The sequence below is a fragment of the Heteronotia binoei genome, chromosome 19 (assembly GCF_032191835.1).
Source record: "Heteronotia binoei isolate CCM8104 ecotype False Entrance Well chromosome 19, APGP_CSIRO_Hbin_v1, whole genome shotgun sequence".
Classification (NCBI taxonomy): domain Eukaryota; kingdom Metazoa; phylum Chordata; class Lepidosauria; order Squamata; family Gekkonidae; genus Heteronotia; species Heteronotia binoei.
In genome coordinates this window covers 33,149,147-33,167,607 of record NC_083241.1, presented here as the reverse complement: position 1 = coordinate 33,167,607, position 18,461 = coordinate 33,149,147, and the positions used below count along the sequence as shown (strand labels likewise).

At 49.3% G+C, this 18,461-nt stretch overlaps 1 protein-coding gene across 2 annotated transcripts in view; it reads right to left on the bottom strand.

Annotated features, from left to right (window-relative positions):
- Window positions 1-18,461, bottom strand: part of LOXL1 (lysyl oxidase like 1) — a 39,007-nt gene that overhangs the window by 18,952 nt on the left and 1,594 nt on the right. For both annotated transcript variants that reach the window (XM_060260165.1, XM_060260164.1), the window contains exon 2: window positions 470-578. In XM_060260165.1, the coding sequence (XP_060116148.1) occupies window positions 470-578 (109 nt within the window). The remainder of the gene's footprint in view (window positions 1-469; window positions 579-18,461) is intronic.

Genomic DNA, 18,461 nt, shown 5'->3' with positions numbered 1-18,461 from the left:
AGGACAACCTCTGCCAGAGCTATGACTGACCCAAGGCCATTCCAGCAGCTGCAAGCGGAGGAATGGGGAATCAAACCCGGTTCTCCCAGAGGAGAGTCCGCGCACTTCACCACCACACCAAACTAATAAAAATGAAGTGCATGATTATATCATCCCGAAACCATTGCCCCCTCCCCCCAGTCTGTGGAAAAATTGTCTTCCACAAAACCGGTCCCTGGTGCCAAAAAGGTTGGGGACTGCTTAGGGCTGCCAGTCTCCGAGGTCGGTCAATGAGTCCCCAGCTTGCTGGGGGGAAAGTGTAGATGACTGGGGAAAGCAATGGCAAACCACTCTGTTAAAAAGCCTGCTGTGAAAACGTTGTGAAAGCAACGTCACCCCAGAGTCGGAAACGACTGGTGCTTGCACAGGGGACCTTTCCTTTCCTTTCCTTGTGCATTAGCCGGGATGCAAAAACGGGAGACGGTCCTACCTTGCAAGGCATTTTTCCTCGGCGGCGCAACGGAGGGAGTAGAGGTGGGCTCTCTGGACGTAAGTTGAGGCCTGGACGTAGTTTGGATCGGGCACAAGATCTGGGAGGCCTGGAGAGAAGGTGGGAGGAAACTGTGTTAAGGGGAGACAGTAGCCTGGGTTGCCAACCTCCAGGTGGGGCCTGCCGTTTGCCTGGAATTACCACTGATCTCCAGGCGATTGGTTCCCTTGGAGAAAATGGTAACTTCAGAGAGTGGGTGCTGTGGTATCACGTGCTGCTGGGCTCCCTCCCATCCACAAACTCCACCCTCCCCGCCCACAAATCTTCAGGAATTTCCTGTCCCAGAGTTGGCAACCGGAACACAATCACACGAGCCCAAGTGAGGCAGCATTTAAGGTGCCACCATAACTGAGGGAGGAGGCCACGGGAGGGTGCACAGGGAACCAATGAAATCTGAGTTTAGAGCCCTCAAAACAATCAGCGGAAGCAGATTGGTCCATCAGGGTGGGTGGGGTTGTTGTCCCCAACATCTGATTGGTTTTGAGCAGGGATCCCCAGCTTTTTGAACCAGTGAGCACCTTTGGAATTTCTAGGGCTGCCCCGGTTTGGTGGGTCCCAACCCGCTGGCAGGGAGGAGACCGCTGAGGGGATTCCCACCCTCAAAGAGTCCTGTTGGCGTCCGGCGTGATGACATCACCTGGAAGTGATGTATCGTGCCAGGACACTCTAGGAAATCATGGGAAATTCGATGGTGTCACACAGGAACGCTTTAGCAATTTGGTATCACAGAGTTCCCCCCCTCAAATTGCTAGAGCGTCTTGTGCAAAACCATAGAGTTTTCTGTGATTTCCTAGAGCGTCCCTGTGTGATGTGCCTGGAGCGATATATCACTTCCATGTGAGAAAAAGTCCCCCATCAGCAGCTGGGGGGGACTTGGCAACTCTAGGGATTTCTGACACAGCGTGGTGGGCCCAGCCACAAAATGGCTGCTACAGGGGGAGGAGCTAGCCATAAAATGGTGTCAGCAGCATCTTGTGCAAAACCATAGAGTTTTCTGTGATTTCCTAGAGCGTCCCTGAGTGATGTGCCTGGAGCGATATATCACTTCCATGTGAGAAAAAGTCCCCCATCGGCAGCTGGGGGGGACTTGGCAACTGTAGGGATTTCTGACACAGCGTGGTGGGTGCAGCCACAAAATGGCTGTTACAGGGGGGCGGAGCCAGCCATAAAATGGCATCAGCAGCTTACCTTCGGTGACATAGTGAAGATCCTTGGTGCTGTGATGGCAGTTGCTGCCAAAGCAATGTTTTTAAAAGAGCTGCTCAGCCAATTAAATCTCCAGTATCCAATCAGAAGCCTTGTTGGATAAAATTCCTACACTTGGCCCTGCCCACTTTCTAAAAACACTTGGCGGGCAACAGGAAAGGTGTTGACGGGGACCATGCGGGGGTGGGGGGTGGGGGGGTGGGACCCCTGCTTTCAAACCAAGGCATATAACTTTCCCTTTGGGGAAATCAGGCTGCTGGGTCACATAAGGCATTTTAATGCTTTTAACGGCCCTTTTGGGATTTCTTTGCTGTTTCCAGCTGCTAATGTTGTGTGACTAATGCGTGGCATTCGTTTGAGGGCATAGTGGACAACCTTGCTCGTCCTTGCCTGGTCTCTCTCATTGCTTTGGCAAATCAGACTTGTATTCCTCGTGCCTGCCTCACGGTTCCTCTGGAGTTGATGAAATCAGTGCTTCCGTTAGCTAAGCTGCCTGTTCCATGCCTGTGTGGTTCTTTTCTTCCTCCTCCCTAGCATTGAATGGGCTATTCCCATGTTGCCATTTGCTGTCAGTTTTGTGGAGTGGTTAGAGTAGGGGTCCCCAGCTGTTTAGGACTTCTAACATAGCATGGGGGATGCAACCACAAAATGGCTGCCACGGGAGGCAGAAGCCCCAAAATGGTGGCCACAGTTTCAACTTCAGTCACAGAGTGGAGATCTTTGTGCTGTGGTAGTAGCTGCTGCCAAAAGCAACATTTTGAAAAATCTGCTTGTTGGGGATCCCTCGGTTAGAGTGTCATTCAAGGAGGGGGAAGACCCAGGTTCAAATCCTCACTCAGCTGTGAAGCTGACCAGACCCGTCACTCTCTCTATCCACTCTGACCCAGAAGCAAGGGGTTAAAGAAGAAGAGCTGGCTTTTTATACCCCATTTTTCACTACCTAAAGGAGTCTCAGAGTGGCTTACAGTCGCCTTCCCTGACAGCTAGAGAATGCTTAGAAAGGAACTGCCGATTGAAAAGACTGTCTAACGGGGGTGTCAAAGATTGTCAAACGGGTGAGGGCCGGATCTGACATAAATGAGACCTGGCTGGGTCATGTGTGTACCTATTTAAGATTAGGTAGCAGAGATATAAACTTTTTAAAGGACACAGACAAACAGAAGTAAAGATTTTTTTAAAGAAGACAACGACATTGGATTTATATTTCGCCCTCCACTCAAGAGTCTCAGAGCGGCTCACAATCTCCTTTATTTTCCTCCCCCACAACAAACACCCTGTGAGGTGGGTGGGGCTGAGAGGGCTCTCACAGCAGCTGCCCTTTCAAGGACAACCTCTGTGATAACTACGGCTGACCCAAGGCCATTCCAGCAGGTTCAAGTGGAGGAGTGAGGAATCAAACCCGGCTCTCCTAGATAAGAGTCTGCACACTTAACCACTACACCAAACAAACTTAAAACATGCTTAAAACATTAGCACTTGTTGGTTTTAAAGGTGCTTTCTTTGTATCTCTCCCATGCAACCCAGGGAACTGGGCAGAGGAAGCTCTGGCTCTTTTCTTCCTACCCCAAGGCACCAGGAGGGGAGGAGCCTCAGCCAATGGAGAAAACAGAGGTTTTACTCTGTATCTCTGTGCTGTTGAGCAAGCCTGGCAAAGCAAGCTGTGATGCAGAAGAAAATGAGAGAAAGGAAGAAGGAAGCAGATAGCCAGGTGCTCGGGGGCCTGATAGGAGCCCTCCGGGGGGCTGATTTGGCCCCCAGGCCACATGTTTGACACCTCTGGTCTAGAAAAGCTCAGAGGCATGCAATCAGAAATAAAGTGGGTATCTCATTCTTGCTTGTGTTTTGCTCTTAGCTCCTCCTATGTCCTTTGAATGAACAACAGCAGCCAGACTCGATGTGCCCACTCCAGCTTTGGAATGTCCTGGGGATTTGGGGGTGGAGCCTATGGAGGGATGGAGTTTGGAGAAGAGAAGAAACATGGTAGGGGATGCACAGGTTCACCCCTTGAAGCTGCCATTGCCTCCTGGGGAACTGATCTCTGTTGTCTGGAGATCATTTGTAATCCCCGGAGATCTCCAGCTCCCCCCTGGATGTTGGTCACCCCAGGGCTTTTGTTGAGCAGGTATGCACAAGAACGCAGTTCCAGCTGGCTTGGTGTCAGGGGTTGCGGCCTAAGATGTAAATGAGTTCCTGCAGGGCTTTTTCTACAAAAAAGCCATGTGTGAAACAAGGGTGATGTCAGGGGGTGTGGCCTAAGATGCAAATGAGTTCCTGCTGGGCTTTTTCTTTAAAAAAAGCCATGTGTGAAACAAGGGTGATGTCAGGGGGTGTGGCCTGAGATGCAAATGAGTTCCTGCTGGGCTTTTTCCTACAAAAAAGCAATGTGTGAAACAAGGATGGTGTCAGGGGTTGTGGCCTGATATGCAAATGAGTTCCTGCTGGGCTTTTTCTTCAAAAAAGCCATGTGTGAAACAAGAGTGATGTCAGGGGGTGTGGCCTGATATGCAAATGAGTCCCTGCTGGGCTTTTTCTAAAAAACCCAAAACCCTGGTCCTAAATTGCCTTAACAGCCATTGTTCTTTTCTTTTTCCTCCTCCACTGCTCTGAACATCCCTACTTGGTGACTGGCAGCCCTAGGTGCCAGGGAGTTTGCCCTCCAAAGCTGTCATTTTCTCTAGGGGAACTCATCTCTGTAGTCTGGGAGGATCATTTCTCATTCTGGGAAAACTCCAGGTCCCACCTGGAGGTTGGCAACCCTAGTTGGTAGCTTGACCTCTTGCGAAGAATGCTGAGCTAAGGCGGACCTCGGGACCGATCCAGCAGCATATGTTCTGGCGGCAGGCCTGGGGGAAGGACTTAGTTCAGATTAGTTCATAAGCGTGCAGTCTCGTGTTGTGAATTAAAAGCATGCAAGAAGGCCGCGCGGGGTTTTTTTCCCATAAAAATGACATCTACACCCCTTGACTGAGCCTGTCTTTTGCACATTTCAGTGGAAGCCTTCCTCCCCACCCCCCCTTCCCCCAGGTTGTGTTTCCAAGGACAAAAAAGAACAATGTCTTCTTGTTTCTGGAGCTCTTCTCCCCAGAGAGAATCACGTCACCTCTCTGGCGCTCATTTCCTGACTCCTTGCTTGGTCATTCTTGATGATGTAATCCACTGGGGATTCTGGGGGAATGGGAAGCCGGGAAAACTGTTTCTTGAGCTGAGCAGTTCCCTTAAAGAAACAGAATTGAGCTCCCATCTGGGTCTCCCTGAACTGAGCACCAGTGTTTTAACAGAACGGGTCTTCAGGTTTTGATGCATGAGATGAAAAGGGTATTTTTTTGGAGGGGGTGTGTGTCATAGTCAGGAATAGCCAAACTTGCTTAATGTAAGGGCCACATAGAATAAAGGGCAGCTGTTTGAGGGCCACAAGACATGAATGTCTTAGGAGAAGGACAGTGGCTCAGTGGTAGAGCATCTGCTTGGTAAGCAGAAGGTCCCAGGTTCAGTCCCCGGCATCTCCAACTAAAAATGGTTCAGGCACATAGGCGTGAAAAACCTCAGCTTGAGACCCTGGAGGGCCGCTGTCAGTCTGAGTAGACAATATTGACTTTGATGGACCGAGAGTATGATTCAGTAGAAGGCAGCTTCATATGTTTATAATGTCAGATGTTTGAGAGCTGCAAAACAGGAAGGAAGGAAGGAAGGAAGGAAAATAGATGGGGAGGTAGGAGGGAGAGAAGGTGGAAAGAAAGCAACTTTAAATTTTGCATGCATTCTACAAGCTGCTGGCTGGCTTGCCTTGGAGAAGTGATTTAAAGAGACAAACGCTTTCTCCAAGCTGGCCAATGGGGGGTGGGAGCTTTGAGGGCCACACAATATGCGTGAAAGAGCCACATGTGGCTTCCAGGCCACAGTTTGGCCTCCCTTGGTCATAGTTTATAAAAATTAAGTAAAAATATCCTGGTGCATATCATGGGTTGTCAAGAGATGAAGTGTTTTTCCCCTGCAGCAGGGATAACCCCTGGCATGATTTGAATCTTGTTGTGTTACAGCAAATGGCTCAGTGGGAGAGCATCTGCTTGGCATGCAGAAGGTCCCCGGTTCAATCCCTGGCATCTCCAGTTGAAAGAATCAGGCAGGAGGTGATGGGAAAGACCTCTGTCCAAGACTCTGAACAGCCACTGCCGGTCTGAGTTGACAATACTGACCTTGATGGACTGACTGTCTGATTCAATGTACAGCAGTTTCATGTGTTCGTGTAGCTCTGACCTGGATAGCCCAGGCTAGCCTGATATTGTCAGATCTTGGAAGCTAAGCAGGGTCAGCCCCTGCTAGTATTTGGACAGGAGACCTCCAAGGAATACCAGAGCTGGGAGGCAGAGGCAGGCAACGTCAAACCATCTCTGAAACATCTCTTGCCTGAAAAAACAAGTCTAAGCTCACCACCTAGCGGTGCATTAACACTCAAAGAGCTAGAACTGCTGGCTGCCAGACAGTCTTAGGATCTCCTGGCTATACTACACACAATGCCATACGATATTGTTGTTGTGTTCATGTGCTCATATTAATTTGGTTATGTGCTCGGATAGTTATTGCCAAATCATATTGGGACACTTCTCAAGTAGGGGGACCAGTGTGGTATATTAGTGGCTAGTGTGTCGGGCTGGGAGGTCTGAGTTCCAGTCTCTAACCTGGTGTGAACCTTTGCGGGGTGACCTTGGCCTCGTTGCTCAGCTTCAACCGCCTTCCAGGGTTGTTGTGAGTATAGAACAGGGAGGGAAGGGCCATTTATGCTATTCCTGGCTCCTCGGAGGAGGATGGGATTTAAAAAGCAGAGATAGGCGGCTGGTGGTGGAAAGCACCATGAAGTCACAGCTGACTTCTGGTGACCCGGTAGAGTTTTCAAGACAAGAGACGTTCGGAGGTGGCTTGCCATTGCTTGCCTCTGCGTAGCAACCCTGGACTTCGTTGCTTGTCTCCCATCCAAAGACTAACCAGGGCTGACGCTGCTTTGCTTCCAAAATCTTCTGAAATCAGGCTAGCCTGGGCCATCCAGGGCAGGGCAGAAGAACAGAGGTGGTTGGCCATTGCCTGCCTCTGCGTAGCAACCCTGGACTTCCCTTCTGGCCCCCCATCCAAGAACTAACCAGGGCTGACCCTACTTTGCATCTAAGGTCTGATGATATCAGCTTAGCCTGGGCTATCCGGATCAAGGCGAAAGGACTTCACGGGTGGTTTGCCATTGCCTGACTCTGAGTAGCAACCCCAGACTTCCTTGACGGCCCCCTCATCCACATACCAACCACTGCTTAGCTTTTGAGATTGGGCTAGCCTGGATCCTCCAGGCCCGGCCCGGCAGTAGGTACCCTAAGACAAGGGCCGGAGAATCTGTAGGTGATCTTACCTGTTTGCGGAGTGGCACTTGCTGAAGGCTTGGTTCGGGCGAACAAAGCTGTTGCAGCCAAGCGTTGTGGGTAATTCTACTTTAACCCAGGGGGCTCCCCCTTTTTTCTCCCGCTGCACGTAGCTTTTGAGATAGGACAAGATCAGGCTTGATCCACCCCAAATCTCATGCTTGTCCTGGTCCTCCAGGTGGGGCCTGGAGATCTTCCACTCCTGCAACTGATCTCGCAAGAACATAAGAGAAGCCATGTTGGATCAGACCCATGGCCCATCCAGTCCAACACTCTGTGTCACACAGTGGCCAAAAAACCCCCAAGTGCCACCAGGAGGTCCATCTGTGGGGCCAGGACACTAGAAGTTCTCCCACTGTGCCCCCACAAGCAGCAAGTATACAGAGCATCACTGCCCCAGACAGAGAGTTCCATCTATATCCTGTGGCTAAGAGTCACTGATGGACCTCTACTCCATATGTTTCTCCAATCTCCTCTTGAAGCCATTTATGCTTGCAGCCGCCACCACCTCCTGTGACAGTGAATTGCAAGTGTTAATCACTCTTTGGGTGAAGGAGCCAGTTTGGTGTAGTGGTTAAGTGTGCGGACTCTTATCTGGGAGAACCGGGTTTGATTCCCCACTCCTCCACTTGCACCTGCTGGCATGGCCTTGGGTCAGCCTTAGCTCTGGCAGAGGTTGTCCTTGAAAGGGCAGCTGCTGTGAGAGCCCTCTCAGCCCCACCCACCTTACAGGGTGTCTGTTGTGGTGGAGGGAGGTAAAGGAGATTGTGAGCCACTCTGAGACTCTTGAGTGGAGGGCGGAATATAAATCCAATGTCGTCGTCTTCTTTTTATCCGTTCTAAATTGACTGCTCAGACAATAGAGATCAGTGCTCTTGGAGAAATGGCTGATTTGGAGGGTGGAATATACGGCATTATACCCTGCTGAGGACCCTTCCTCTCCTCCCCTAACCCCGTCCTCCCCAGGCTCCATCCCGTAGAGCAGGGCTGGCCAACAGTAGCTCTCCAGATGTTTTTTGCCTACAACTCCCATCAGCCCCAGCTAGGGTTGCCAATCCCCAGGTGGGGGCAGGGGATCCCCCGGTTTGGAGGCCCTCCCCCCGCTTCAGGGTCGTCAGAAAGCGGGGGGAGGGGAGGGAAATGTCTGCTGGGAACTCTGTTATTCCCTATGGAGATTTATTCCCATAGAAAATCATGGAGAATTGATCTGCGGGTATCTGGGGCTCTGGGGGGGGCCCTGTTTTTTGGGGTAGAGGCACCAAACTTTCAGTATAGCATCTAGTGCCTCCCCCCAAAATACCCCCCAAGTTTCAAAAAGATTGGACCAGGGGGTCCAATTCTATGAGCCCAAAAAAAAGGTGTCCCTATCCTTCATGATTTCCTATAGAAGGAATTGAAAAGGTGTGCCGTCCCTTTAAATGTGATGGCCAGAACTCCCTTTGGAGTTTAGTTATGCTTGTCACAGCCTTGATCTTGGCTCCACCCCTAATGTCTCCTGGCTCCACCCCCAAAGTCCCCAGATATTTCTTGAATTGGATTTGGCAACCCTAGCCCCAGCCATTGGCCATGCTGGCTGGGGCTGATGGGAGTTGTAGGCAAAAAACATCTGGAGAGCTACCGTTGGCCATGCCTGCCCTAGATCTCTAGGTCTTTCCTAACCCAGAGCCGACCACCCTACAGTGACACACACCTTGCCTTTAAGTCTGGGTAATAATGTTTGAAATTCGGCTTGCCCCCAATGCTCCCTCTAAGCTGCAGAGTCTTGTGAGCAAAAATTTGACCTCATGAGGTACTGGCATTACAGTTGTGAGCTCCTGCATAAATCAGTTTGCCCTGGGGTCATTTTTCCTAAAGTAAGACAAAAAGATATGTGAGCTAGAGGCTAAAAAGCTGTGAGCTAGCTCACACTCACTCAGCTTAGAAGGAATACTGGTTGCCACATTTTGAAAAGCAAAAAAAAAGGGGGACCTATTTCCTGACTGACTACTTCAAACAAGTGAGTACTACAGAGCATCTCATTTTAAGGAAAAGGAAAGGAAAGGTCCCCTGTGCAAGCACCAGTCGTTTCCGACTCTGGGGTGACGTTGCTTTCACAATGTTTTCACGGCAGACTTTTTATGGGATGGTTTGCCATTGCCTTCCTCGGTCGTTACACTTCCCCCCCAGCAAGCTGGGGACTCATTTGACCGACCTTGGAAGGATGGAAGGCTGAGTCAACCTTGAGACAGCTACCTGAACCAGCTTCCGCTGGAATCAAACTCAGGTCGTGAGCAGAGGGCTCTGACTGCAGTGCTGCAGCTTTACCACTCTGCGCCACGGGGCTCCTAACAAAAGGAAAGGTCCCCTGTGCAAGCACCAGTCGTTTTCGACTCTGGGGTGACGTTTTCACAGCAGACTTTTTACGGGGTGGTTTGCCATTGGTGGTTTGCTTCCCCAGTCATCTACACTTTCCCCCCAACAAGCTGGGGACTCATTTTCCCAACCTCGGAAGGATGGAAGGCTGAGTCAACCTTGGGCCAGCTACCTGAATCCAGCTTCCGCTGGAATCGAACTCAGGTCATGAGCAGAGAGTTCAGATCACAGTACTGCAGGGATATAAATCCAATATCTTCTTCTTCTTCTTTACCACTCTGTGCCATGAGGCTGCTTCTCGTTTTAAAGAACCCCGGCTGTGATAATTGCTACTAACCTTCCAAACCTCAAAGGAGGACGTTTTCATCCATTTTTTAAAAAGAGCCCCAAAGAGAATGAATTCAAGAGAGAGAGAGTTCTCTAAAAAGAGGGCATTTGGAAACCGTATTTGAAATAATTCTGGGGGCTGCAGTGCAGAACTGGACAAGGTTATCGCCTTTTGTGGCCTAAAGAATGGACCACAAATTTTGCTAGCTGGGCTCCGCAAACCTTGTTTATAGGCGGAACAGGGTTTGGGTAATTGAAGCTGCGCAGGGAATTTCCGATAAGCCAGCAGTGAATTACACAGATGGGAGAGCGGCCAAGAGACGGCTTCCTGCCCCCTCCTCTTCTCTTCCTTCTCCTGTGAAAACTGTCAAGGAATTTTTTCAGGCCAGGCAAGGTCAAGGCAGACCTTGCTGCTACCTCTCTCCTCTCCGACGTCTCCCATTCAGCACCTTCCTTCGAGGCAGCGTAGAGGGAGAGAGTGTTCAGGATGTAAGGCATCTTGTAAATGGGAAAAGGGGGTGAGTGGGTGGAATCACCCCAACGCCTAAGCGGTGAATCAAAACCCCAGTGGGAATTCAAGATAAATACGCTCGGCTGAGCTGTTGCTAAGTGACCATTGTACATATACGGAAATACAATGGAAATAAATCTAATCGGAGACATGTGGAGGCAGAGGGGAGAGGGGATAGAGCCTGCTCAGAGCTGGAGGCTGCTAATTTAGGGTTGCCAACTCCAGGTTCGGAAATACCTGGAGATTTGTGGATGGAGCCCGGGAGAATGGAGATTAGGGACTTCCTATGGCATGTAGCTCACTGTCCAAAGCAGCCGTTTTCTCCTGGAGAAGCAGGAAAAACATTTTAAATAAACAATGTAGCAAGGGGCTGTGCCACAGAGATAGTGTATCTGCTTGGCATGTGGAAGGTCCCAGGTTCAATCCCTGGCACCCCCAGTTAAACGGACCAGTTTGTAGTTCAGGGGTGGCCAAATTTGCTTAACGTAAGAGCCACACAAATTTGCTTAATGTAAGAGCCACACAGAATAAACCTCAGATGTTTGAGGGCAGGCAGGCAAGAAGGAAGGAAGGAAGGAAGGAAGGAAGGAAGGAAGGAAGGAAGGAAGGAAGGAAGGAAGGAAGGAAGGAAGGAAGGAAGGAAGATGGGGAGGAGGGAAGGAGAGGAAGAAAGAAAGCAACTTTAACTTTAAATGGATTCTTCAAGCCACCATCTGACTTGGCTTGGAGAAGCGATTTAAAGAGAGAAATGCCTCCTCCAAGCCAGCTGATGGGGCCGTGGGGGCTTCAAGAGCCACACAATAAATGTGAAAGAGCCACATGTTCTCCCAAGCCACAGTTTGGCCACCCTTGCTTTAGGTGCCAGGAAAGGCCTCTACCTGAGACTATTGAGAGCTGCTGCCAGTCTGAGAAGACGATACTGACCTTGATGGGCCAAGGATCTGATCCAGTATAAGGCAGCTTTGTATATGATTTATGTAGTTTGGAGATCAGCTGGGTGACCTCCAGCCCCTGCCTGGAGGATGGCAACAGTAGATGGCAGGTCAAACAAAGCTTATTGAGAGCACTCTGCATCTCTACTAACTACTGAGCAGACTGCGGAACTATTGAGCTTTTGCAAAGGTGGATCGTGCAAGTCACCTCTTGCAAAACCTGTCTTGGAGGCCTAAGTGGGTGATTCTGCCATTGCCACTCTGACATTTTACATAGGGAATGAAAATGATCAGATCCAAAGTAAATTATGCCGTTTCCATTCAGGACATAAACTGTTTGGATGGTGTTGGTGTTACCAATCATAACTGTTAAGTTAAGCTTTGCAAGAGGTGACCTGCTAAGTATGCCTTTGCAAGGGCTCAGGGATTCAGTGGGCTGATTATTAGCTTCAATTAAAGTTTGGCCTACACAAGCAGAGCAGAAAAAGAGGAAGAGGTTGTCATGTAATAATCAGTGTTGGAAGGGGAAGAGTCATAACCAGGGCTTTTTTTTGGTAGAAAAAGCCCAGCATGAATTCATTTGCATATTAGACCACACCCTCTGACATCACCTTTGTTTAACACAGGGGGGTTGTTTTGGTAGAAAAAGCCCAGCAGGAACTAATTTGCATATTAGCCCACACACCCTGACATCACCATTGGTTCACACAGAGCTTTTTTGTAGAAAAAGCCCAGCAGGAACTTATTTGCATATTAGACCACATCCCCTGATGCCAAGGCAGCTAGAACTGCGTTCCTGTGCATTCCTGCTTTTAAAAAAAGCCTTTGTCATAACACTATGCTCTTAGGAACACAGTCTGAATTGATATAAACATATCTATCTATCTGTCTATCTGTCATCTTCTTCTTCTTCTTCATCATCATCATCATCATCATCATCATCATCATCATCATCATCATCTATATTTCCTTCCTTCCTTCCTTCCTTCCTTCCTTCCTTCCTTCCTTCCTTCCTTCCTTCCTTCCTTCCTTCCTTCCTTCCTTCCTTCCTTCCTTCCTTCCTTCCTTCCTCCCTCCCTCCCTCCCTCCCTCCCTTCCTTCCTTCCTTCCTTCCTTCCTTCCTTCCTTCCTTCCTTCCTTCCTTCCTTCCTTCCTTCCTTCCTTCCTTCCTTCCCTTTTTAGCATATTATTGCTCCACGGAGCTCATGTTGCCATACGTGGTTGAACATATGAACATTTGAAGCTGCCTTATACTGAATCAGACCTTTGGTCCATCAAAGTCAGTATTGTCTTCTCAGACTGGCAGCGGCTCTCCAGGGTCTCAAGCTGAGGTTTTTCACACCTATTTGCCTGGACCCTTTTTTGGAGATGCCAGGGATTGAACCTGGGACCTTTTGCTTCCCAAGCAGATGCTCTACCACTGAGCCACCGTCCCTCCCCAAGCCACCGTCCCTCCCCAAGTTGACCTAGTTCCCTGTTTAATACCCCACAACAACTCTGTGAGGTAGGGTAAAGAGAGAGAGCGATGAACAGCTCAGCCTGTGAGTTTCAGGATAGTGCAGGGGTCTGAAGCTGTGTTTCCTAGATCCTAATCCCACGCTCTCATGCAGTTAAACCACTCTGGCTGTGGAAGGAAAGAAAAAGCTGTACCCGACTTCCTTTGGTTTCCGAGCTTATAAACAGCACTGCCAGTACATTTTCAATATTTTTTTTTCATTGCAGTCAACCACACCGCCTTTTAGCCAATGAAAAATTGTCCCTGGACCACGTTCTGTACTAAGCTCTGCGCTGTGCCAAGCACGATCACACTGGCAGAGAATTCACAGTCCTGGATGTAGTTCGATGTAGGAAGAATATGTTGACACAGGGCGCCAGGATGTCTTTAACCCTTTCCTGAATGGCCTTCCAGGACAATTCATTGATGTGAAGGTAGAAGGTAAAGTGAACTGGAATCATGTGAAACGAAAGGTTGAATTGGAGGCCTTGTTAGGTGGCCTAGCAGAGTTAGAAAATTATTCCCCCCCCTTCCAATTTTGGGGTTTTGTTTTTTAGATTGGCTACAGCCATGAATGGAAAGGGATAGTTCAAGATTTCAATGCAAAGTTGAAGTTCCTGAACTTCTTTTGGTCTGCCTGGAGAAAAATTGCAGAGTGGCGAACGGCATTTCCCTGGGTGTGTAAGAAGAGGCCTTGAGAACTAAGCACTGATGCAACCCTTCCTACCTTCTCTCTCATGATCTGCCTAAGTTTGCAGAATCAGCATTGCTGTCTAGCCTCTGTTTAAAAACCTCCAAAGAAGGTTGCTGTTACCTTGTTTCCCCACCTCAAAAAGCCTAACACACCTGCATCTAACACTTGGTGGGGTGCAAAGGAAGGCTTTTGATACCTGTGGTCAGGGCTTTTTTTCATTGTAGAAAAACCCAGCAGGAACTCATCTGCATATTAGGCCACACCCCTGACCTCACAGTTGTTATGCACAGGAGGGGGTTTTTTTGCAGAAAAAGCCCAGCAGGAACTCATTTGCATATTAGGCCACACCCCAACATCAAGCCAGCTGGAACTGTGTTCCTGTGCATTCCGGCTCAAAAAGAAGAAGCCCTGCCTGTGCTCTTCCCAAATAGAAGAAGAAGATGATGATATTGGATTTATATCCTGCCCCCCCCTCCGAATTTCAGAGTCTCAGAGCAGCTCCTTTATCTTCCTCCCCCACAACAGACACACTGTGAGGTGGGTGGGGCTGAGAGAGCTCTCACAGCAGTTGCCCTTTCAAGGACAACTCTTGCGAGAGCTATGGCTGACCCAGGGCCATTCCAGCAGCTGCAAGTGGAGGATTGGGGAACCAAACCCTGTTCTCCCAGGTAAGAGTCCGTGCACTTAACCACTACACCAAACTGGCTCTCAAATATTTGCAAAGGCTGCCAAGACCTGGACGAGGCATCAAACCAACCCTTTTTCACTCGCTGATTTGATGTTTGCCTTTAACTAGAGAGAATTGATGAAGAAAAACGTTTTTCTTCCTCTTCCCAAATGTGAGAGCTTGAGGGTATCCCATGAAGCTGATAGGCAGTAGATTCAGGATGGACAAAAGGAAATTCTTCTTTACACAGAGAGTGATTAAAATGTGGAATTTGCCGCCAGAGGATGTAGTGATGGCCACAGGAACAAATAGCTTTAAAAGGGGTTAGACAGACTCATGGAGGGGAGGTCTATCGGTGGCTACTAACCATGGTGACTAAAGAGAACTTCCACATTCAGAGGCAGTCAACCTCTGAATCCCAGTGCCAGAATGCAACATCAGGGGAAGGCCTTGGCCTCTGTGTCCTGTTGCTGGATCTCTGGAAGAACTGGTGGGCCACTGTGTGAAGATGCTGGACTAGATGGACCACTGGTCTGGTCCGACAGGGCACTTCTGATGTTCTTATGAAGACCTTGGCGTCTCTGCCCTGGTGTTGGCTGTCCAGAGGGACTGGTTGACCACTGTGGGAGACAGGATGCTGGACTAGATAGACCACTGGTCTGACCCAGCAGGGCCCTTCTGATGTTCTTATGAAGGCCTCTGCCTCTCTATCCTGTTGTTGGCCCTCCAGAGGAACCGTGTGAGACAAGAGGCTAGACTAGACGGACCACTGGTCTGATCCAGCAGGGCTCTTCTTTAATTCTAAGTGTGAAACTAAAGGATGGGACTGGCTTCCTTCTATGACTTGACATAAGAAAAATTTAAGTTCACTGCCTGAAACATTGGCTCATTTGTTTACTCTGTGGTTCCCAAAGTCTTATGTAAAAGAGCTGGGCTTGTCACATTCTTGACCCGGTATGCTCCAAAGAGGGAGAAACTGATTTGTTTCTCTCTGCCAGGCTACAGAAGGGGACCTTTCTCAGTTCATTTCTTTCTCCGTCAATGTCACTGCCAATCAGCAGTCGTTCTGGGAGCCAACCCAAGCCCTGTGTACGGACTCGGGTTTTCGGTTTTTATCTGAATTGTGTAGAACAGCTGGATTCCCTCTTAAGCTGTGCAACTTGAGAACGTTTGCTCCCTCCTAATGGGGATAGATGAAAAATACAGAGAGAAGGCAAACTTGAGGGTCGTTTTGTCTTTAAAAAGCTGACCAGAAACGTCACGCTTCCTTTGGCCTCCAGAGACCCCGGAGATGCCAGAAGGAAATGAGGTTAAACTCATTTTGTCCCCCCGCCCTTTGCTTGTCTGGAAGTTGGATGGGAATTAGAGGGGGTCTAATCTCAGAGGCAAATTTAGGACTTGGTATCTTTCAGGACCGCTGGAATTTCCCACAGTTCCAAGTAGCTGCTTGTCCACAGGGACCTTTAGGGCAGAGGGAGAAGAAAGCTGAAGAGGTTCTGGCATTTTGTTTGTAAGTATTAACCAGTGCGTGCACACTTTAAAAAGAGAACAGGGGACCTGGGAAAATGTGAGGTTTCAGTCTTGTGTGTAGCTGTACGTGCGTTGAACGTCAGGGAAGAATAGTTCAGTGCGGATCACAAGAAAAAAATACACAGGACCATGACAACTCCTTCCCTAAGCCTTGGAAAGAGGGTGAAAGACCAATGTCAACACATCAATAAAGGAAGGCCCACGGCTCAGCCTCTACTTGGTATGCAGAAGGTCCCAGGTTCAATCCCTGGCATCTCCAGTTAAAAGGACCGGGTAGAAGGTGCTGGGTAAGACCTCCGCCTGAGAGCCGTTGCCAGTCGGAGCATAAGGCAGCTTCATGTGTGTTCAGATGCATTGATCTGAGCCTCTGGCTCAGTGGACGAGACTCTGCTTGGCATGCAGAAGGTTCCAGGTTCAATTCCCGGCATCTCCAGTTAAAAGGACCAGGTAGAAGGTGCTGGGAAAGACCTCCGCCTGAGAGCCGCTGCCAGTCGGAGCATAAGGCAGCTTCATGTGTGTTCAGATGCATTGATCTGAGCCTCTGGCTCAGTGGAAGAGACTCTGCTTGCCATGCAGAAGCTCCCAGGTTCAATCCCCGGCATCTTCAGTCAAAAGGACCAGGGAGCTGGCGAGGTGAAAGACCTCAGTCTGAGGCCCTGGAGAGCTGCTGCCAGTCTTGAGTAGACAATACCAGGGCTTTTTTTTTTTGGTAGAAAAAGCCCAGCAGAAACTTATTTGCATATTAGGCCACACCCCCTGATGGCACCATTGTTTCACACGGGGTGGTGGCGGCGGCGGCCTAATATGCAAATGAGTTCCTGCCCTGTGCGGAACAATGTGCCATCAGAGGGTGCGGCCTAATATGGAAATGAGTGCCTCTTGTGCTTTTCCTATTAAAAAGCCCTGTGAATCGGTATAAGGCAGCTTCATGTGTGTCCACCCAGATGAGTTCCCTTGCAGGGCCCCGCACGCTCCTGGTACCTACATGTGGAAAGTGCTTACAAATGGGGACGGTAATCAGCAGAAAGCCCTCTTATGGCTCCCCCAAAGCCAGTCCCTAAAGCCCAGGGAATTTACTGCTCTGGCCATTCCAATCTCATGCCTCATTTGACTGCAGAAGGGGCTAGAGAGGGGATACGACAGCACCCCTCACCCGGGTCACCCTTACGAACCATGAATGAATTTCTGAAGACAAAACGGGGGAGAGAGAACTCTGTGTTCTGCCTTTTGATCCTTGGCACAAGGGTGGGATAAAAATGCACCAGACAGATGAATTCCAGGCACGCCCATCGGTTGCACCTGCTTCATTGTGGGCTACACCGGTCAAATATCTTTGCTGTACAGGTTCGCCGTGGGGAGCTTATGCGTCGTGTCGTTATGTGTCTATATTAGGGATGTACGACTGTGACTTCCCGCGGTTTGTTGCGGTACATCTCGTTCATTCTTTTTTTGCCTGTTTTCACGGCCAGTGTTTCCGATACCTTGTGCAGTGTCTGGATGTCACTTATATACAGTTGAAGCCAGGGCAAGCTTTAGCAAAAAAACAGGTAGATTTCGTGGAGATAATTCGGTGCGAGGTAATAAATGCTAAGCGTGCCAGGTCTGATCGGTGGACAGACAAAGCAGAAAATGCAATAAGTATATGTTTGTGTGTTTTTGTTAGCTGAAACTGGGGGAGGGGGGGGTTTATGAAATTCAGTGGGTGGTGGATGCAATGAGGGGCTATGAAATTCGGCAGCGTATTTGGTAAGTATGTGCCATCTTTGGACAGAGGATAGGACTTCACGGATCTGGTGAAATGCGGGTTAGCTCCTGAGCATTCGTGCCACAACAAATGTTTAGTCCAGGGGTGGCCGCACTTAATGTAAGAGCCACATAGGATAAATGTCAGCTGTTTGAGAGCCTCAGGACATGAACAAAATATTACACGCATGTCTCAGTAAATACAGCTCTTACAAGAGCGATGAAACTAAGGGGGAGTCCTACACCGCTCCCTTTAATTCAGTCCCTCCTTCCAGTGGCTGGTTCCCTTGGCTCTTGTGCTCTCTGTCCCTGCTCTAGGTTTCCGGGTGACCTCTGTGGTAGAGGAGAAGAGATTGCAAGCCTCCCTATTTCCCCCTCCTTCCCTGCTTCACACATGGCGGAAATACCACCTACCCAGGGCTTTTTTTTTAATAGCAGGAACTCCTTGGCATATTAGGCCACACCCCCTTATGTAGCCAGTCCTCCAAGAGCTTACAAGGACCCCTACTGTAAGCTCTTGGAGGATTGGCTACATCAGGGGTGTGTGGCCTAATATGCAAAGGAGTTCCTGCTACAAAAAAAAAGCCCTGCACTTACCTATGGGGAATGTTCCCTCTAAACTGCAGAGTCTTGTGAGCAAAAATTCTACTTTGGGAGCTACTGGTATTAAAGTTGTGAGCTACTGGCATTAAAGTTGTGAGCTACTGCAGAAATTATTGTGCTCTGGGGTCATCCTTCCTGAGCTAAGACGAAAATGTGGGAGCTGGAGGCTAAAAATGTGTGAACTAGCTCAAGCTAACTCAGCTTAGAGGGAACACTGCCTATGGGTCAGCACTCAGAAGCTGACCGAGGTCCCAGTGCTAAGCATGCTTATCTAATAGTAAGCCTGCATTAAGTTCGTCCATGACCTCTGGGAGCCACACAATATGTGTGAAAGAGCCACACATTGTTCCCGAGCTACAGTTTGGCCACCCCTGGTTTAGTCGTTTAGGTGCTCCAACACTCTTCAAAGATTTCCTGCCCGAATCCCTCCTCCCCTAAGGACTGAAGCAAAAGAACAGCCCCAGAATGCATTG